This window comes from Ochotona curzoniae, unplaced genomic scaffold (assembly GCF_017591425.1).
Source record: "Ochotona curzoniae isolate NIBS_2020 unplaced genomic scaffold, NIBS_Ocur_1.0 contig_1302, whole genome shotgun sequence".
Lineage (NCBI taxonomy): Eukaryota > Metazoa > Chordata > Mammalia > Lagomorpha > Ochotonidae > Ochotona > Ochotona curzoniae.
Window position 1 is genome coordinate 836,240 of NW_024465035.1, and position 23,001 is coordinate 859,240.

General features: G+C 46.6%; 1 protein-coding gene across 1 annotated transcript in view; it reads right to left on the minus strand.

Annotated features, from left to right (window-relative positions):
- CLSTN2 (calsyntenin 2) overlaps window positions 1-23,001 on the minus strand; it is a 411,318-nt gene that overhangs the window by 239,815 nt on the left and 148,502 nt on the right. Inside the window, exon 2 of the mRNA XM_040964996.1 lies at window positions 12,813-12,935. Within this exon, the coding sequence (XP_040820930.1) occupies window positions 12,813-12,935 (123 nt within the window). The remainder of the gene's footprint in view (window positions 1-12,812; window positions 12,936-23,001) is intronic.

A 23,001-nucleotide genomic window follows, 5' to 3' on the forward strand; every position in this document is an offset into this window, starting at 1 on the left:
TGTGGAATCTATGAGGCGATGGCAAGTTCTGGTGGTGCTGCTGGGCACAGTATCACTGGGGACACTGGGACAGTGGGACACCAGAGCCTGCTGGTTAGTGTAACTGCATGCAAACTTAAGAGTTTCAAGTGAAGCAGCTCAGTGTTGAAGCACCTTGGGTCGGTGCTGTGACCGCGTTCCCTCCACCAGGCTGTTCCTCCAGGATCACCAGGAGCCCCAATGAACACTTCCCTCCCGCAGCCTCTTTTTTTCCTTTTGTTGGCAGTGATGTGGGAAGTGCAGCCATTGTGGTGGCCTTGCTGTAAGCAAGGGCTCTAAGCAAGCTCTAAGAGGGCTCCCAGTAGTGGCTTTAGCCCCCGCAGGGTGCAGCCGAAGCAGCAGGGATGAGACAGGACTCCAGTGTCCCTCCTTCCCTGCCTCCACACAGCTTAGAAACAGCCTGCAACTCACTCAATCTTTTTCAATTCAAATCAGCAAATATTTACTGAGGACTTCTAATCTGGAAGGTGTGCTAGGACCTAAGAATAAGCAAGTCTGCTCGGTATGGTATGAGCAGCAATTAAAAAGATTGCACGGAAAGTGTGGCAGAACCTAGTACTGAGCCCACCAGCAAACATATGAAAGACGAGAAGAGCAAAACACAGGTGGGCGTCAGCATGTAATACCAGAGTACTTCAGACATTTCACGGACAATGAAATTCAAAGATAAATATATTTTGTTATAAAAAAAAATGAAATCTTTGCAGTTTTGCATAATACTTGTTTTCATGAACTTTTGAAAGATTCCTCCCATTCATGAATTTCAAATTTTTATCCCCAAATAAACTTAGCTTTGCATTTCATTCTCCGTGAACCTTTGGAAGCATCTTTGTATAGCAATCTGTCAGGCATTCATTCAGCAGACTTTAACTGCCACCCCCTCACTGCTAGGTGCTAGGAATACAAATGAATTCAGACACTTCCGTTGAAGGCCAGTGAGAAGGCAGACTCAGCCGCAGATGATGGAAGCCTAGTGTTGCAAGGTCTGGGCTGAGGGCAGCACCAAAGCAACTGAAAGATCACCGAGATGGATGCAATGAGGATGCCACTCTGAGAAGATGATCCATATCACACACTGTCAGTGCAGGGTCAAGGGAGGCCTCCTTCGGGGTCAGTGGAATTACAGGACACACTCAGCACCTTCCAGCCCTGGCTGAGCAGCCTGGGCTGCAGGGGTCGGTGTCCACAGCAGAGGTCATTGTTGGCCAGAGCAGGGGTCGGTGTCCACAGCAGGGGTCATTGTTGGCCAGAGCAGGGGTCGGTGTCCACAGCAGGGGTCATTGTTGGCCAGAGAAGGGGACAGTGTTCGCAGCAGGGGGGAGTGTTGGCCACAGCAGTGGTCAGTGTCCACAGCATGTAAGACACCACTCAGCATGCCAACACCATAAATCAGAGTGCCTGGGTCTGAGTCCTGGCTGTGTGTGACTCCAGCTGGGAGGCCCACATGGAGTCCATGGCTCTTGGCTTCCTTCTGGCCTGGCCCTTGCAGGCATTTGAAGATTTGTCTGTCTGTATCTCTCTCTCTGCCTTTCAAACAAAAGAATTTGTAGCAAGGATTGGAGTGCAAGGTAACTGCATGGACAGCTCAGGGCCTCATTTGATCACATCACTCGTATTTAGAACCTGGGAACATCCATCCACGTTCACAAAGGGAAGCCTTTATAGTAAACCAGGAAGAAGAGCATCACAAGGACTCCCAGGAATCTCTATGTGGGAAGGCCAAGGAAGAGGAACGGCATGTCCTCCTTGGCTGGGCAGCCTGGCTCAGTGTCCACCAACCAGGATGGCCCACTAGCATGTCAGCATCATGGCAGACCGATGAGGACAGCATGAGCATAACTCAAAGCTAGACGAGCCCCGGATGTGATCGAGGGATGGAGCTTTGTCACACGAAGGCTGATAAACCTGGAGTTTCCTTGCAGATTGAATAGGCAAGAGGGAACCGTGGTCTGGAGGGGTGGCCCAAGGACATAGTGTGTGTGTGTGGTGGCGGGGGTGGTGTACAATGAGTGCCTGTCTGGCATGACACCCCTCCGGGTTTCAAGAGACACAAAAGGAACAGGAACAAGGGGTATTCTTTGTGCACTGGATTTGGGGACAACGAGTACAAAGGTTTAAAGGTTTAATTCACAGCCTAGTATCCCGGGGAGAGGAGTTTTTCTAATGTGCTCTCACTTTCCAAACTTGATTTTTAAAAATTTCCTGTCCTTCAAGTTTTGCTGTAAGTATCACTAATATGCAGGAAGAATCCCTACTACTCAGGGGGTTCTTATTTCCATCAAGACATGCAGAGAGCTCTAATCTAATAAGGTCTAGGCCACCCCAGCCAACTGTTGCAAGGGATGTCACTTCCAATGGCACTCGGCTAGAATGTAGACAAATAAGAATATTTTTTAAAGTTGGTAGATCATATTGAACTTGGCTTAACAGGTCCTCTCTCCAGACCACAGGAAGGATGGCTCATAAAAATGTAATTAGTTTATGTAGACTGTCAAGGTTCATGGGGGACAGCTGGCCTTTGATGCCTCGTCTGTGATTACAGGCAGCTACAAGACAATAAAATCGAGCTCTGAACCCAAGCCAAGGTATTCTGTGATCCCACTCCGTACTCTGCCAAGCAGAATGAACTATAAACGCCTGCTTGTACTGTAGTTCTTCGCTTTGCAATCTCAGACAAGAGTCTTGGGCATGTAAGGCCTGTATGCATAGGCCCAGAATTCCTATTAATGTAAAACCACTGATCTTTTGAATTCATGTTTGTAATTAATATTTGTGGCAGGCTCTAATTCTGGACCAATTCAATACAGTCACCATGGTAAGCCACAGAAATGGCTCCTGGAGAAGGGATTTCCAAGAATTAACTTGTCTAAGCTTGGCTACTAAATGGTCCAACTACTGACAGTCATCATTGATTTCACCGTGATAATTACGAGCTGCAGCTCTTTAAGGGGATTTGGCCAGTTCTCTCATTCTCAGCTCTTCTTCTGCATCTGCCTCCTGGTCTGAGCGGCTTGGACCCTTCATGCTCCTGTAGCTCAAAGGACACCTGTGCTCCTGACTCCCTAGGAGCAGCAGCCCACCAACAGACATCCTCAGCTGTTTCAGGAGACACGGTGGAGGTATCAGTGCAGCAACGAGAGTGACGTCATGGAAACCCAGGCTCCCTGGGCCATGGGACAAACTGGCAACTGAGTCAGGATCCCCTGAGCCTCTCTTCCCCCTTCCTCTCCCTGATGCCGGCTGCACCCATCTCTCTGCAGACCACATTCCCACACGCATGTCCTGAACAGTGCATCAACAATCCACTCTTTGGACTCTATGCTTGAACAGGAAGCCAATGGCCTGCGTGGTCTAGAGAGCAGCCCCAGCATGTCATTAGGTCTACAATGTGTTCACCATGAATTAAGGGTGCACTCCAGGCCCAGCTTCAGTTGGGTGGCTTGAGATCTGACCACCTAAGGCAGTGTGTGGGAAATGCCAGGAACAGGCTAATCTACTTGCCAGTGATACATTATCACAGACTTAGTCTTAGAGACAGGTGTCTCTACGCTTGGAGCCTGACACACTGTCTGAACCACTCTTCCAAAAGAAATAGCATGCAACTTTGCTGGGCTGCTGATTGTTCCTATGTATTCTGTGAGGACCCCTGATTTTAGAACTCCTGGCTTAGGATGCTGACTTCCTGTTGAATCTACTGGACACGGGCTGGAGACCCAGATGGTGGGAAAAGAGAAGTAGGTAACAGGCAGCAGTAGAGTGTGCTGCTTGAGGGAGGTCCCTTGGGGAACAGAACCACTCTCGGAAGTACTTCCCCATCAGGGTCTCAGAACTGCCCTGGGCCAGGGGTTGCTATGAACCTCCATTCACCGTCTTGAATGGGAGTGTTTAGTCGGATGCACTTTTCCCTGATGGGCATGTGAAAGAAGAAAGCTGATTTACAGGCCCTGCATCCAGTCCTGATGAGGACCACATACTCCTCAGCTTCGAGTTAGAAGCTGTGATAGGACACAACCCTTCATGGGAGGGAGAGGTGTGCAGGGAAGCGGTGTCCCAAGACAGTGATAAACATATTTTGCATGGGTCAAGGGTGTGAATCCTTGTGGCCAAGATGTGGGCTGTGACAGATTGAGCCCCACTGAGCCTCACATGCTGCCTCTGTATGCCCTTGGCAGGCCACTCCTACACCAACTCTGGGAGTGGTCAGGTGATTCGTTGCAGGCAGTGGCACAGTCATTCATAACGCCTGTCACCAGGAGATGTATGCACACTGCTTCCACATTTCTGTGCCATTGGCCCCTCTGCAAATATAGCAAAGACATGGCAGGAGGAGATCTAGCAAGAAGGATGTGTCATCCCAGCCGAGGTCACCCTAGAGCAGGGAGTCTCCAGCCCAGCTGCCCACAGATGCCTGAGCGAATCAAGGCAGAGCTGCCCAACCAGCAAGTGGACACATGAACAACAATGGATGGCTCGTCATTGTACAGCCATAGTTAATGAGACATCTAGTTTGGAACTGAAACTACACCATTTCCACTTGTTCTGGAAAAACCACAGGCTGTGGCTTAACCTTAGTCTTGACATCTATACAATGGAGATACTGACACTGCCTATTCCAGAGGGCCACCGCTAGAAGTACACGGCGTGACGATAAGGTCGTGTCTGGCATGCAGCAGTGACAAATACAAGTCAATGGCCAGTGCTGCTCTGTGCAAGTCGTTTTCTACAGAAGGATGTGGGACTGCAGGGAGGCGCTAAGGCTGGACTCTCCAGCTGCCAGGCTGCGCGCTCAAGTGGGACATTACCCATCTGTGGGAAGGGGCACCTGCTTCTAATTTTCACAATGGCCATATGGGCTGGCAGCAGTCCTGCTATTATTGTGAATATCATTGTTCACTTTCGATCCTGTTTTTCTATAGCATTGTGATTAACTTGCCAACTCACAGAACTTGAAGTACTGGGATTCAAGTGCCTTTTTCAAGCTACCTGCCAGCGCCAGTTCTCAAATGTTCTAACCTGAGACTCTACTTCTCTCCTGTTAGGGTGGTCCACTCACCTGGTCTTCCTGGACTGCTCCGTTCTAGCTCTGGACTTAGGAAGTCCTTCAGTCCCAGCAGACCAGGAGTCTATCCTGCTTTGGATTCCTTTTCCTCATCAACCATATTTCAATTCATTTGGAAAGTGTGAAACCTGAAGACAAAGACTTAGAACCACATAGAATATAGTGAAAGTGAATAGAAAATACTCAAGTATCAGTATTTAAGGTGGTTAGCAGGATCTTAGGGGTGACTTTTGTTCTGTTATCGATTTGTTGTTTTCTTTTTAGTGATTTCCAACTGTGCTTGAGTACACAGATGTGGGTCTCTGTCTCTTATCTGGATTTCCAACACAAGGAGGGAAGTTGATTCCAGATGGTTCTGAACTGGACTCACTTCAGGACTGCCAGTCAGGTGGCGGCTCAGAGAGCAGAGTGGAAGGCAACCCCCAGTATAACCAGCTCGCATTCAAGGATACCACTGCTGTGAGGCTCCTGAAGATGGCTCCCCTGCAGCCAGGACTGCTGGGTGTCAGAGCCACTGAGCCAGACAGACTGCAGCTGGCCGGGTCCCCTGAGGGTCCTCCGGAGGGGGTCCCGGACTGAGGGTCCTCCTGGGGGGTCCCGGACTGAGGGTCCTCCTGAGGGGGTCCAGGAGGAAGTGTGGTCCTGCTACACTCACCCTTGGGACCCACCAGGCATTCAACCCAGGAACTCCTTCACAGTTTTTGATGCTTCCACCCACGACTTTAATGCCCACTTATTTGCATTTTTAAATTTGGATTTCAAAAAATTCATATGAATTTATTTAAAAAGAAAATGCAAATGAAAACCAGCAATACTTTGCTCAGAAAATAACCTAAATAAAACATAACAGGATGTTTTTTTAAAAAATGCCAGCTCACTGCTGGTGCCTACAGAAGGTTCAGTGATAGAACTGGTTCCTGTGTTGTCAAGGACAGAGAATAGCAAGTGGCTGAGAGACAGAGGAGGCATCCCGAGCCTGCTAAGCAGCACCTTCCTCCCGGACACAATCAGAAAGATACGGAATTCCAAAGGCACGACTTGGCATGGAGTTCAGCATCCTTCATGCTGTGTCTGGGTACAGCGTAAATTTCCCACTGCCAATTAGACATGTTGGGACAATCCACGGGGTACGCTGAGCCTGAAGTCGGGGTGATCAGGTCTCAAAGCCGTCACCCGTAAGGCAGAGCCACAGCAGCCGCTCTTCCTCTCACTGTGAGCTCTCAACATGACTTGGTGTGTGCAGCAATTGGTGACCATGTGTGCAGGTCTGTGTCTGTTTGTGGATGCACATGTGTTCTAACAAGAAAACACATGGCTTGACAAAGCCTGGAAGTATCCTAAAGGGTAAATTATAGGGGGGATATAAGAACTTTTTTTTTCTTACAGAGTTCTGTGCGATTTTGAAGCTACTTTAAATGACATTACTCACTGTCCCCACATCACATGACCAAACAATGCAAGACAGTCCGGCTTGAGAGCAGAGGTATATCAGTACTGGAAGACGTGGAAGCAGCTCAAACCTCCCTTCCTTAATCACAGTATCATTAAACCACTGTACTAAATGGATCAGATACTTGTGGTCTACTGACAGTGTTCATAATCATGAGTCCAGTGGTTCTCCCCGTCACCCCTGCTACGACGTGGGGGGCAGGGTTGAGCCACGCCATGGGACGCCTGTGAGCCATGCTGTCCTGCTGCGGGTCCAGCTAGGCAGCAGAAAATGACCGTTCAAGTACTTGAGTCTCTGCTGCTCACTTGGGAGACCCAAACAGAGCTTCCCTCTGGCTCCTGGCTTTGGCCTGACTCAGCACTAGCTACAGAGTTAACCAGAGGATACAAGGTCCCTTTCTATCCCCTGTCTGGCACTCTTTCAAATAAATAAATAATAAAAACATAAAGTGTGACCCGCTTGTCAGACACTGGCTGCTGCAGGTGGCTCTAGGCACCCTGGCTTAGTGTCTCATTTAAGCTACACAGGAACTGCAGCAGCACTGCATCACCACTCCTGCTCTCGACAAGAGGAAATGGCCACTGCCCCTTCCCCAAGAGAAGGTCAGTGCCTCCAATGCAGCATCATCCAGCTAGGGAGCTGGATGAGAAGTGGGGCCACTGGGATTAGAACCGGCGTCCTTATGGGATACCGGTACAGGCAAGACGCGAACTGTAGCCACCAGGCTACCACACCGGGCCCACAATGTCATCTATGGATTTAAAGTAATATTTCTGAAGAAACCTATAATTGTTATCGACCTCCATCTTCCCATTCTCCATAAGACAATTCCATGTGTTAAATCCCTGGAAGGCCTCAGCCGTGAAGCACTGAGGGGACCCAAGGCATAAATGAGATCCCTAGGAAGGTGCAGAGACAAGAAGGTGGTGGATGGGCACATGCAGAGCAGGACAGGCAAGTAACAGGTGTTGACAGTGAAAGGAAAGAGTGTCCCCTACTGCAAGCGGTCCACGAGCAACTCGTCAGCTCAGGCCAAATCACGTCCCTGGCAATTTCCTGGGCAGTCTTCAGAGAGTCACCCAGCCCGAGAAGCCAGCCAATTATGCCTGATGATACTCTGAAGCCTTGTCCTTAAAAACGACAAGTCCAGACTGGCCCAATGGAGACAAATGAGCAATTCTATTATCTCTGAAAGGCAGTCTAATTCCTTTCACATGCAAAAGTCTCCACAGCTTCCTAACAGGCCTCAGAGGGGGCATAGGTAGAAATTGTAAGTTCTCGGTGTGCCCAGCATGCTTTCATTAACATTTTTTTGCCAAGAAAAAGACAGGATTTTCATTATTACTCAAGGATTTTTCCTTTGTCTGATCCTTCTGAGAAGGTCAAGTCTGCAGAGCTCAGAGATGAGGCTGAGAAGTGAGTCATGTGAATGGATGTGACTGAAGCTGGAGGGGGTTTCATCCACTCAGCATCAGCAGCTTTCCGGGCAGCTGGGGCAGGGATGAGCAGGTCTCATCACCAGAAACGGCAGCTCAGAACAAGCACCGGGAAGCCCTGGCTCCTGTCCAGCCCAGGTTGGCCTGATGTGGGCTTCAGGGCAAACGCTTAGCTCCTGCACAAGTCAGTTCTCTCCCCTAGGAAATGAGTAGAGAGAAAGGATTGAAAAAGGAAATATTTACTAAACTCACTATGTCTTTAATGATTGCACCTTGAGTCACGGACATTCTGTACACTCAATCAAAGCAATAACCGGGGAAAGCCTATATCAGATGACGGCAGTTGCGACCACTGTCTTCCGCTATCTCCACCACCCTGGATCATACCATGAACTGAGCCATCTTCAGCTAACTGCACCATGCTGGATCACACCATGAACTGAGCCATCTTCAGCTAACTCCACCACGTTGGGTCACACCATGAACTGAACCATCTCCAGCTAACTGCACCACACTGGATCACACCATGAACTGAGCCATCTTCAGCTAACTCTACCACGCTGGGTCACACCATGAACTGAGCCATCTTCAGCTAACTGCACCACGCTGGATCACACCATGAACTGAGCCATCTTCAGCTAACTGCACCACGCTGGATCACACCATGAACTGAGCCATCTTCAGCTAACTCCACCATGCTGGGTCACACCATAACTGAGCCTTCTTCAGCTGACTCCACCATCTGGGATCACACCATGAACTGAGCCATCTTCAGCTGACTTCACCATCTGGGATCACACCATGAACTGAGCCATCTTCAGCTATCTCCACCATGCTGGATCACACCATGAACTGAGCCATCTTCAGCTGACAGCACCACGCTGGGTCACACCATGAACTGAGCCATCTTCAGCTATCACTACCACATTGTCACTGGGTCACACCATGAACTGAGCCATCTTCAGCTAACTGCACCACGCTGGATCACACCATGAACTGAGCCATCTTTAGCTAACTCCACCACGCTGGGTCACACCGTGAACTAAGCCATCTTTAGCTATCACCACCACATTGTCACTGGGTCACACCAGTGAACAGAGGCAGATGAGAGCCAGGCAACGGGGGCTCACATGGTGTGGCTGTAACCGTAACTCATTCAAATTTCTTATTTTTAATTTATTTTTGATAATGTTAACACAGTTGATCAGGGTTGGAAGGATCGAGGGTTAAGGAAAAGTGGGTATTGATTATTCCCAATTTTCTATTTCCTCTGCCTGTTTCTAGAGGATGGGAGGAGATAAGCAGTGAAGCCGTACCCAGGGTCCCAATCACCCCAGTACCCAGGGATGGGGAACAGCCTCTCAATATCAGGCCAGGGTCCCAAAGTGCGCACACTCCCAGGGTTCTGCCAGGTGGTTTCAACAGTTCTGAAATGCTGTCAATCTCACTGATCCAAGGATGAGGAAACCCTTCTGACTTCCACTGGCTGAAACAGTCGATCTTAAATCTCCATTTGTTCAGATTCTTGCTGTCATTGTTTGGCTGGAGTAGCTGTCCAATTCGTTTTGTCCTCTTTCCTCTGCTATGGTACCGGATGTTCTCTACAGACCCCAGTGGCCATATCCTCCACGTGCATCAGGGCCTGCCACCCACCGCTGTATTTTCCACTGAGGAGGACTAGTTCTCGCAAGTGGGTCCAAGGACGCAGGCTCTGCCAGACACCCCACCCCAGGGCTCACAGACCCAGAACCCACCGCACACATGGACCCAAGAACCCTCCAATCATGGGCCTCATGGACTCGGCCCCCCTGTACAGGCAGGTCCAAGGACCTGAGGCAGGTGACTTCCCAGCCCTGGAGCTCACTGACCCAGCACCCACTGCACAGGTGGACGCAAGGACCCACCCCCCAACACATCTGGAATTATTCAACTTTCACGTGTTTCAGGGCTTTACACCTGTTGAACAATTAATTCCAATTCTGGAAATCTACCAGAGCAACAGAAACTGAAATGTTGAGATTTATTATAATAAACAAGGGAAATCAGACAACTGCCCATCAATAAAGGAATGGCACATCACAGAACACTCATGAAGCAGTGAGTCATACAGCCATTGGATCAGTTATAGCAGAAAATTTAAACAAATGGCAGCTTTTCATTAGTTGAGTGGGACAGATAATTTAAGTATCACTATTAAGGTTTTAATTAACTTTATCAAAGATTACATATCCATCTGATCACATTATATTATTCAATCTAACTAAATTTATTAGTATTAACAGCAAATAAGAAGCATAATAATTTTTTTGAGAAAAGATTAAAGAAATGACTGAACGGAAATACAGTGCAGTGCTTTCCGGTGGCAGGGAAACTTAACTCGTGTGTCCGTCACTGTGGCTTCCACACTTTATGCAAAATGCTCACTAATTTTACACTCAAGAAATAAAACATACAGCTAATTTATATCCCTGGATTGTGTATTTATATGCAAGTGCATTCACTATTGCTAGTTACTGAAAGTCACATGAGATCATATATGACTAGAAGAATCTCTAGGTAAGACATGTTTCCTGAAAGATGCTTTTCACAAGATGGAAGCAATGGGATCCAACTGCCTCCCACCAGCTGCAAAGCTCACCTCAGTGGCTAGACTGGAAACAGACTCCTGGGGAAAGGGAGGGCAAACTGACCCACAGCCCCAGAACCACGATAAGGGGGCGCCAACAGTCGCCACTGACAGGGACGAGTGATGGAGCTGGCAGATACGCATTTTTCAATTTTATGAGAACGATAGCGATCTGAAATAAATCTTGAGTATTTTCTTTTTAAGATAAATGTTTTAAAATAAATGCCTGCAGCATGGATGGATAGCCACTGGCTATGTCCTGTCTTAGCGCAAGTCATAAATAACGCCGAAAAAAGCAGCTCTGACCATTGCAGAGAGCACCTCCAGTTTTCACTCGGAAGAGCTTGGAAGATTATATTTTGATGCATTAAGCTCGCTTGTTTTTAAAGGCAGCTGCAAATAACAGGACGAGCGCAGGAATTGTCTTCAGGCAGAAATAGCCGATGAGCGCTTGGCTCAGAAATACACCTCAGTTTTCAGATATGTCTGAACACCTGCGAGCACAGCCAAGAGACACAGTGCAGATCCAACTTTAAAGGCATCTGATGGGTTCATGATTTAACATTTTGGTGAATCCTCAGAAGAAAATTTTAATTGTGTTTCAGCCTTAAAACCAAGGAAAATAAACAAAATTTTGTGCATCCAAACTTTCAAATATCAGATCTCTTTGAAAGGTATTCTTCTAGCTGATTTAGCACTTTACTGAGCCATGAGCTCCAGTGGAACAGCCTGGTCAACACTTGCAGTGTCCCTGTCCACTAGTGCTGAACATCAGAGACCGTCTCCCCACAACAAAATGACCTCATCACACGTGCTTACTTCCTGTCAGGGATGGAAAGAGGAACGGCAGGTCCCAGAGGGGCTCCTCGCTGGACTGTTTGGGAAAAGAAGGCACACTCGGCCCCAGAGCAAAGCCAGGACTCAGCTCTGTACGACCTGAGCCATCAAGATAAATCAGAGCTTAGATTCTTATGCCAAATCTCTTACATCTAAAAGCTGTCTTTATTTCGCAAGCACATAGCGCACAGCATGCCAAACATGATATGATCCTAAGAGCTTTTGCTTTATAATCAAAGGCTGGTGGGACTGCTGGCTCATTAATCATATTAGTTATCATTTTCTAAAGACGAGAATGAACCAGTGCATTCCTAAGCTGGAAAGGAAGGTTTGGGAACAATACCTACTCTTTTATGGAAAAGACAGTGTGGCTGCAACACTTGCTGAATGCTGGGTTCATTTTGGACTTTTAGGGATGCAGAAACACCCCAACCCCAAACACCATGAAAGCAAGAGTGATTTAGCTTGCTGGATACCATTTCACGCCCCATACCATGAGGACAAAGCCTTCTGCTCAGAGTCCAGAGTACCACCCCGTCCCTGTGCTTTGCAGGAAAGTCTGTGGGTAACCTTCCTGCACTGCCTAATTGCCCCCACTGAAAGCACCCACCACGCCTTACTTTATTTCATAATGAAAAAAACGCCCTCACAGAGGTTATCTGTTAAAAGTGCAGAACAGCCATTTTTTTCCTGCCCAAGTAGCTTATAACACAGCAGACAAACTGTCAGAAAAAATGGACTTCATCATAGTGAGAACCTCTGCCTGGCACCCATCCATCATAAAGCAATCTTCTAGAAATCTTGAAAACCTTCATTAAATTTCCTGTCTTTCCCCTGACAGTTATAAAATGTTAACAATATTACTCATGATGCATGCATCTTCAGGAATTCTTTGTCTGTCACCCATCCTCTTCCCACTCTGCTCCAGGGCTTGACAACAATGACTAGAGAGGGCAACGTGGCTGGAGGCCACGTCCACCTGGACGCGCATAGCAAGGCCACCTAGCCTGTGCTTCCTGAATGTTTGCCCTTTCCCTGCCTCTAGTCAATCCACCAACCTGCGAGTCTCCATCCATCCATGGTGTGTGTGTACTGGACACAACGGCTCTCCCACTTCACCATGTTTATGGATCATCTCGTTGGGGAGAGGAAATTCTCCTAACAACTTTACCAGCCTAATGTCTCCAGGGACAGGGTGACTAGCAAGTTACTACTCCTTTGAATAAGTAAGGCATTGCACTGGAAGCAAGAGACACAAAGTCCACCAGAAATAAGGACACCATGTTAAGTCCACAATTGAGCGAGGACTACGGGGTGTTTTCTGCACAGCAATCCAAGTCCAGCCATGTCAGGGCATCATCTTACCTGCAAAAGGAACAGGTGCATCTTTATCCAGTGCTACCAGAGGTGGGTCCAAAATGACGGTGTCGTTGTTCTCAGTTATGACTCCATGATACGAAGTCTCAATCCATGGCTTGTGCTTGTTGACTAGAAAACACAACAAACACCAACACTGGGGTTATGAACCCACAAGCATATTCACACCTTACAATCTTCATCCAACAAAGTCATGAGGGATATTGGGCTTCCCAGCCCCATTTTATATCAGGGAACCTTCAGGACAGACTCGAAAGCCGACTGCAGCACACGGAGAAGGAAGGCAGCACTGACACACGCCCATGGACTTACACTGGACCCAAACCCCACCATGTCTACGTCTAAATGTGCAGTACAGAGAGCTTGTTAAGAATGGATTTAGTGGGAAGTGTTGTGCAGGTGCAGCTGAAGACACCACCTGCAATGCCGGCATTCCACCCGGGCACTGCTCGGTGCCCCACTGCTCCACTTCCAATGCAGCACCTTCACAGTCTGCAGAAGCAGGTCAAGTGCTCGGAGCCCTGCCACCTACAGGGTGAACCAGGATGGAGCTTCTGCCTTGAGCTTGGCCCAGAACCAGTTATTACAGCCATCTGGGGAGTGAGTCCACAGATGGAAGATCTCCCTCTCTTCCTCTGATTCTCAAAATAAATAACTAAGTCTCTTTTTTGCTAAAAAGGAAAACACTTTAAACTTTAATTTACAAATGCTACTCATCTATCAATACATACTGCAAAGTTTACTGTCAATGAAAAAAATGAATATATTATGATTTTGTGCTTCACTTTCTGGACACAGCCTAATCTCAGCCATCATGAGCAATTCTAGATGGAACACTTATTCAGGGGCTCCCTTCCCCTTTGCACACCAAGTTTCCTCAAAAGAGCTATTCCAGCACAAGCGGTGGCCTCCACAGGAGCCACTGTTGCTGAGCAGACTCAGCGAGAGTCAGTGTGGTGGGGTAGAGACTCATGCCTTGCCAGTCGGGGGTCTTGCCGATCGTCTCTGCTGATTGAATTATGCCCAGGAGAGTGAGCAGCTCTGCCCATGGCAGGTGTACGCAGGGCAGCAGGCTCATCCATTCCCATGAGTTGGCATGCAGACCATTGTGTCATTACAGACCTGGAAGAATTAGAGCTACCGTGGACTGTTCCCACACTCCTTCGCTCTTTTATTCACCATCAACACAAATGCACTGTAAATAATTTGTCACTGTTGGGAGACAGAATTAATCTCCTCCCCACCCCCCACCCCTGCTTAATTAAATCCAGGGGCTAATTCATTAGAAATGTGCACAGAGCCCATGCTAGGAACTCACCTAGTTTTCTGATTCCTTGTGCCGCTTGGCCCTGTGGCAAGCAATAGAATCAGGGGCCACAGTTCCTGGCTACAACTGGCTGTTCCTAGGGGAGTTGAGCATCATCTCAGTTTCACATTGTGCCATTTGGCCTGGTGCCAGGTGATGGAATCAGGAACCACAGTTCCTGGCTATCCCCATTGCTCAGCTAACTCTGACTATGCCTAGGAGAGTGGGCAGCGTCTCAGTTTCAATTTCCTGGCCTAGGAAGTACCCAGGACCCACAGGCCCGTTCTGTCATCCTGACGTCTTGTGCTCATAGGACATACCGCCTTTGCTTTTGTCCTTGCAACCCTCACACTCACAGCCTGCTCCCTGAGCAGACAGGGTCTGCAGGAGGGCAGATTCCTAGAGGTTCTCTTCTCAGTGAACAGCAGGCTGGCTTCCCTGCTCTCCCACCTGTTCCATATCAAGCATGTGCATACTACAGCAGTCCCTGTACATAAGATGTTTTATGGGAACTGAGGCTTACAGGGTTTTAAAGCCACCTATTGTGGAGCACAGAAACTCACCAACGCTGAGACTTTTCTCTCGTATTCAAGCCTCCCTCATCCCCTCCGGACATTTCCTTTGCCAAGGTTGAAAAGGTTTGCTTTGTATACGTTTTTGCTCCCAGATGACACCCTCAGAGCTGCACTATTCTGACCATGAGGGTATCCTTCAACTATTGTATCAGCTACTTTCTCTTCTCGGTGGTCCTGTGGTCGCTTCAAGGACAGCATCAACTGTGTCCAGGCCAACAGGTTGTTTACTTTTTCACTCCGCCGATGGCTGAATCACACTCCATTTAAGCCTGCATTATTATTGGAGGCAGCCTCCTTTGTATAATTTTTTATTGTTGTTTTCTAAGCTTAATGATTGCCATTTTACTTCTACTGAGTAATGAGACCAAGAACCCAGCCGTCCTATAGCTCATAGATAATTCCAGCTATTACTCCTTGCTCATTTAGAAAATAGAGATAGTGAATTCTGAGCACTATTGTGAAAATTGAATGAAATAATACAGGCAAACCTAGTGTCCCTGGCATACTGCAGGCCCTCCCACACCCGTAACCCAGCAGCCACTTCAGGCTCCTGGACAGTCCTCCCAGAGTTCTCGTTCCAGTCCCATTCTTTCAACAAACACATATGCAGAACCTGAGGATGCAGCGAGCATGGAAAACACTGAGATGAGATGCAAGAAAAAGCCCCAGGGAAAAGGGATTTCACAACACTCAATGTTCGTTGATAATTAATGCTGCTGGCAAAGGGCACTCTCTAGATTAGATAAAGGACTTGGGCAAAAACCTAGAGCGAAGATCCATGATGAAGGAGTGGACGCTCTGTCACCACTGGTAGTCACAGTGTCCTGGGGTGTTTGTCAGTGCTAACCAGCGCGGCAGTTGAGAAGTCAGGCTGCATTCACAGTGAATGGGACCACCAGGGGAGAAAAGCCTAGAGAACCAAACACGCTACTAAAACTAAGGAAAGACTTGGAAGGCAAGAGGAGGGAAAGTGAATATATAAAGATCAATAGCACTTCATGTACTAACAATGAACAGTTCAAAATTCAAATTAAGTATACTGTTACTATTGCATAAAACATAAAACAGTAATATTTTCCACAGAATGCTTGCCAATATCTATGCATTAAGAAAGCTTAGACACCATGGAAAGGATTTAAGGAAGACCTGCTGATGTCTTAATGCAGAGACAGACAATGGTCATGGTTTGACAACACAGTATGAACAAGACACAAAATATAAATGTGATCTATAGAGTTAATGCAAGTCCAATGAAAACACCAGCAGGATTTGCTCAATCATAAACTATTTTTAAAGTTATATGATAATCAAAAGGACCTGACACACAAAAAATGATTTTGGAAAAGAAGAGCAAAGTTGGACGAGTTCCATCACTTGATGTCAAGACTTCTTGCAAAGCTGCCTCCATACGACAGCCTGCCATTGACACGCAGAGACACACATATGGTCTGCAGGAAGAACAGACTCAGAAACAGACGCCCACATGGATGATCAGTGCATTTCCTCAAAAGCTTTCAAAAGACCTCCAGTGAGCGGATAATTTTTTTGAAAATAAAATGCCCAAATTCAAAAAGTACACCACACCTAAAGGCTATTTCCAAGTGGAGTGAGCAGTGACTCAGGAGCTATGCTGTTGCCAGAGTGCCTGGTTCAAGCCGTGTGAGTCCAACCTGACTTCCTGTTCACTCAGGGAGTTGGAAAACGACCCTTCCTACACCTGGGTCCTTGCCATGTGCGTGGGAGAGCCAACTGAGCTGCGGGCTCCTGGCTTCCGTCTGGCCAGTGTGAACTTCTGGGAAGTGAACCGTTCAATAGAAAATGTATTTCTGCCTTCCAAATAAAATAACAATGAATAATTCTAGATTTAAATAAGTACACAACAATTTCAGCCACAGACATAAAAGAAAATCTTTGTGACCTTGGGTTTGGCAAAGATTTATTAGAAGGGACAGATGAAATAAAAGAGGTAACTTCAAATTTCATAAAAATTATGATCTTTTATTCCTTTAAAAAGTTTCGCATAGTGTGGGGGCACTTATTGAAAGCCACAGATCGAGAGAAAACATTCACAAAACATCTCATAAGGGACTTCCACCCAAAGTATATAAATGCATCTTGTCATTTAATAATAATATAAAATGTCCTGATAAAAACTGTAACAAATGTAAACAGGTCTGTCACCAAAACAAGCAGAAAGACAGCAAATCAAAGCATAAAGATATTTTCAACAACAGCAGGCATCAGGGATATGTCTGCGAAAGCCACGGGGAATGTTATAATCCCCTTGAATGACTAAAACAAAGACCGAATTCCAATAAAGATGTAAAGCAAGCAGAATGCCCAAACAGTGCAATGGGGGAAAAGCTGGGATGCAGTTCAGGTAAGCCACTGCCTGGGGCAGCGACATCTCAGATGGGATTACTGTCTTGAGTCCTGCCTCTTCCATTTGAATTCAATTTCTTCCTAGTGAAGCTGGGAAGGAAACAGTGTCCAAGAAGTTCTTGACTCCAGCCTGGCACAACCCCCGCTGTATTTCCAAGTGAGCATGTTTGGAAAGCACACTACTAGCTGGGAGATTCTCTCTCGTCCCCCACCAGTGTGTGTGTGGGGGGGGGGCAGGGTATGGTGTGCGTGCGAGTATGTGTATGTGGCGAGTGTGTGAGTGAGTGTGTGTGTGTACGACTGTGTGGTGTGTGCATATGTGTGTGAGTGAGTGTGTGTGGTGTGTGTATCACTCTTTCAAATAAATAACTTAAAAAATAAATAACAATAATACAGCCCATTTTTAAAACAGTAAGCAGTCTCTTACAAAATGGCTTAGCAGTTTCATTTCTAGGACTTGCTATAAAGAAACAAAAACATAAATCATACAAAAAGCTTGTAAATGATTCTAAAATCTTTACTCAAAATAGAACCAAATTGGAAATTAACATGACCATCCACGAGTGAATAGATCTACAAATTGCAGCACAGCTTATCTAGATAATGAACATTAATTCAGCAATAAAAGAGGCCAGCTACAGATCCATAGAACAAAATGGCTAATTCTCTAAGATGTTTCATTGGCAAAACAAAATCGAAAGAAGTCAGACAAAAACTTTGTCGTATGTCCCATTACTGTGACATTCTAGCAAACGTGCAGGTATGGAGGCGGAGGGGAGACGCGGCAGGCGGACGGTCAAACTGCTGCGGCCTGGGAGGTGCGATAAGATTTGACTGCAAAGGTGCAAAGAGAACGTTCTGGGAAGACACACCTACTGTCTACCTTGGTTGTGGTGATGATATTTACACCCAGTGAGTGTTTGCATTTTCAAAACATACTCAACTACACCCATCACTGCACTGCCTTTGGCTATGTGGCTGATCCAAAAAAAATGAGCATGATGAGAAAATTATGCACAGAATTCACTTTTTCATACCCAAATGAGCCTATCCTTCATTTTGTTGTTTTATAGATTTATCATTTTATTTGAAAGTTTGATCTACAGAGACAGAGGGGGAGAAAAAGAGAAGGGGGAGAGAGAGAATGAGAGAGAGAGAGCAAGAATCTTCTACCTGCTGGTTTACCACCCAGATAACCACATCCACCAAAAGCTGGGCCAGGCAGATCCAGGAACTGGGAGATTCCCCCACCTTCGCACATCGGTGCAGGCACAGCAGGCACATCTTCTGCTGCATTGCCCAAGCCATTAGCAGTTATCTGGATTGACAAACAGCAGTGGGGACTTGAACCCACATTAGAGGTTGCATGTCAGGCAATAGCATTACCTGCCAGATCCCAATGCTGGACTCACACTTACCCTTTGGATTTTCCACAGACATGAGCTCTCCTCCTACCTAATTACCACTCTTTCCCGAGGAACTGCACACTCCTAGAGCAGGAGGCAGCATCCTTGTTATAATAACATTCACAATGCCTGACACAGTGCCTGGCACAGAACAAGTCACTGGTAAATGAAGCAAGAACTCTTCTGCCTCCTGGCACCTGCAGTACCTGGAGCAATTAGCAGTGCTAATTGAGAGTCAGTTGTGGAAGCATTCCTACATCACACAAACAGAAAGTCTTAGGGTGACATTTGCCATTACATAATTAGAGGCAGTACCAATTAGAGAGTTTTAAATACAAATCCCAGGTGTGCAACTCACACGTGCAAAAATTCACAGAAAACGGGCCTTTCCCGCACTGTTTTCGTTGGACTGAAAGGTATTGGAGGGAAAGATGTTGAGTCATTCATACTTCGCTGTGTGGTGGTGCTGTCAGAGATTAGAGTATCTCCTTCCCTTCCTACATTCTTCTCTCCCCATCACTTTGCATGCATAAATGCTCCACTGTTTGGAGTAAGGGTATTCCCAGTGTCAAATTTCTCCACGTAGGACCACGTGCCAATATCCCCTTAGCTATTGTCACACGGGCCAGGCACCAGGTGGTCACACCCAAGTGAGGTTGTAAATGGCCCTCACACAGGTCATCTGGATTAGACCTGTGGACTGAAGTTCACCCTGGACACCCGCAATTGAGTAACAGCAGCAGGGGGCTTAATGACAAAGTTCTCAGCCCACACACCAACTGCGGATCTTAGACATGTTTTCCAACATTCCCAGACCTCCATGCTTCTTTATGAAATCCCGTGGGATGGTCTGAAGGAGGATAGAATGAGGCTTTGGAGCAGAGCTTACTTATGGTGCCCACTTCTCACAGCATACAGGCAACAGCTCTTTGATTTTGAACCCCAATGTCCAGTCTGGGATCAGGACCCACACAGGACTCCATGTGCTCCTCAGTACACAGTCCTTTGACCCAACCAGCCTACTGCTAGAAGGAATACTGGACAACAGCTTCACTCACGGGGATTGAAAAGATTCAGTTAATAATGTGTGAGAGCTAGTCAAGAAAAGATGACTCCGAATAGGACGCAGGGAATCGAATGGGTCTGATTGTTTAATACTCCTGTTCAGGTGCTGGTGCCAACGCGTTTATCACACAAATGCCTCACCTATTGAACAATGTTATTGGGTTGAAATGTGCACTAAATTATTATACCTATAATTCCTCAAAATGGTTATTACTTCACTAGTTCATGCTTCACTGCATTTGAAACGTCTTTAACCCCTAAAACCAGCCTTTAACTTGCTTTGGAATTTATGCTACTGAATTAAAGTGTCTAAATCTCCTTTTTTAATTGACACAGTTTAACCAGAACCACTGTAGCTCATCAGCAGCTAAGGATTCGTGGTCTGATCTCATTAAATCTTTACAAGCCCATGGAGAGGGCAGTACTGGTCCCATTTCATGGATGAAAGAATGGAGGTCAGAGGGCAGCTGAAACCCTTTCAAAGTCATGGTCCTGAGATGGAAGAATTCAAACTCCCACCTTTGTTGGTTATTCTTCCTCTGCCCAGAGGGCAATACAGTGTGTATTCATCCAAGCCTTACATCAAGCCACTGGTGTTGGTACACACTCAGAATAGACAAGACCTAAGGGGCTTGGAGAAAACAGAACCAGCAGGACGTGTGTGCACTTCTGTGTATCTTCACACCTGCGTCCATATTAACATGCAAGAGTATGTGTGCATACTCACGGCCTGTATACATGAGAGTGCTACAAACAGTTGTGGGAAAATGGAATTGGAAGATCAATGCAGGGTCAGTATTGTGGAACAGTGGATTGCACTGCCACTTCAGCTGTCAGCATCCTATATTGACATGCCAGTTCAAGTTCCAGGTTTTCTCTGTCCAATCCAGCTGCTTTCTAACACACCTGGAATTCAGCAGATGATGGCCAAAGCATTCAAGTACTTGAGCTCCTCGTTGGAGACTCGGATGGAGCCCTGGCTGTTGACTTTGGCCTGATCCAGAGCTGGCTGTTGCAGGCATCTGGGGGATAAACCAATGGATGTAAGATCTTTCTCTACTATTCTTTTAAATGATTAAATCATTTAAAAATAAACTGTAAGCTGTTTTGCACAAATACTGAAATCTCTGCATTCTTTTATGGTGAATTTTGTGTATTTTAAAAACCCTTGTGCCTAAGTGTATCCACACACACACAGAGACACAAACACATAGACATAGAGACACACACACATAGACACACACACACACACACACACACACCAGCTTGGACGATTTGTGTTGGGGAGTTGAGGAATCATACCACCTGCAGGCTGAAATCCAAGGCAGCAGACGATGTACAAGTCCCAAGCAGAATGTGTTTCTTTCTGAGATAACTCAAGTTTGGCTAATAAAGCCTTTCAAATGATCAGCTGCGGCCCAACCGTCATGTTCATGGCCATCTCTCTTATATGAGTCACACCTACGAAACACCTTCACAGCTATGCCTGCATCAGTGCTTGATTAAATCACCAGTTCTACAGCCTGGCCATGTTGGCACCTCACAAACTAAAAATGCTATGTTCAAATTGAGAAGATTTAATGGGATATGGCAAATTCCTCTTAACCTCCAAGAGAAACAGTACATTTTTGTTTCTCTACTGGAAAACTAATAGATAAAACCTTCATGGCTTCTGCTATCAACTGCGTTCTAGAAGGTAGCAACTGTGTGATACATTTTTATTGCAAATTCTATTTCATGCCTTTGATCCCAAGATGTTCAGGACAATGGATGGCAATTATCTGGCTTATGGCATATCCACTGTGAAAAGCTAGCCTGCGTCTCAGTGCTTTGGGAACAGAGCTCCAGCAAGCCAACTTCACTTTTATATATACGGACTGTTATCTGCATTTCTCCAGCTCCAGGTCCATCCTGGGGAAATGTGAAATATTCAAGGTACAGAACAGGCCAGAAAAAAAAAATCCTCCTGTTTGTCCCCAGCCACGTACAAAATCTGAATAAAGCTGAAAGTCAAGTGCTTCAGGCTGCTTCATAATTAGTCTTAAGTACCAGTGGATCAGATATGAAGGTGCCGTGTTCCCCAAATGTCAGCTCAGCTCAGCTCAGGATGGGGGGCAGCAGGGACAGGAGTTCTAACTCTCCCCATGCCCCCCATCTACATACATGTACAAGTCTGAATTAGCCTCTGCTTCCCCCTCCCTTGGCCTTCTGGACATCGCCAACCTAGGAAGGACACACAAAGATGCACATATCCTTGTCTTTCTTTTCCCAGTCCATGAGGAAAGAACTGGGCCTACAGAGCCTGCAACCCTAACCAAGCATGATAGTTCTTACAATAGGTGCCAGGAGCCCTTTGGGTCCCCGAGACGCTCTCAGGCCAAAGGTAAAACACTGGCTTGCTTTGTTCTCATCCTCTGGAGTCTGTAGAGGAAGACAACACCCCAACGGTTTGGATGTACAAGCAGTGCGATAATCCAGCCGGCTTCTGCTAAGCTGAACACTAAGCCATGTGACACTAGATTAATTACTAAACACATTTCTAAGTTCTACCCATCATAAATATTAATATGATGAATAGAAATAGGCATAACACAATATTTCTTTGGGGTTATTAGTAATATTGAAAAGTGTTCAGGTATATGAGACCCAAAGTGGTTGTACCCACTACTCTGACAAGGAAAGAGGAAGGGTGATGAGGGGTGATGGGAGGGAAGAGAAGGGAAGAGGAGCGAGGTACAAAGGGGAGGGAGGAGAGCAGTGAGACTCGCAGAGTGAGCTCTTAGATCAATGATGCAGTGACGAGACCAGTCATTTCAGGCTGTGAAGCAAAGGCAGCTCGCATGCCAATAGCTGTGCTGCTGTGCAAGTAACAGAACCCCTGATCTGTTTGGGGGAATGAAGGGGAACATATTCTGCTGGATGAATTTGAGTGTATGCTGTCAAGAGAATAACTGACTGAAATCACCGGCCTTCTATCTCTTGGAACCTGCTCGGAGAAACCGCCATAAAATAAACTTCATAAATCTTCCCTGCAGAGCGCATCAAAGGTTAAAAGCGCTGTGTTGCATTTCTGAAATAAATTTGGACTCCAAATATGCAGAGAGTTCAGGAAGCAACCATTGTGTCTCAAAAGAGAATGAGGGGTCTCAGCAACTGGGAATGGCAGCTCCACTTCTGAGGGGGATCTCTCCTACAGGCAAACAGCACAGGTACCCACAAGCTACAAGCCGCTCTCGCCGCGTAAGGCATCTGTCCCAAAATTGGGGGCTGAGGTTTTTATTCGTACCACCACTAAGCAGGGGGCTGGCTACTGCAGCGTGTTCCCAAATCTACGTTAAAAGATCATGAATGACACAATTATAATTTACAATTGTGGTGTAACACATTATGCATCTACTTATGACCCTGGCGTGCCCTCCTGTGTCACTGGCTTGGATTGTGGC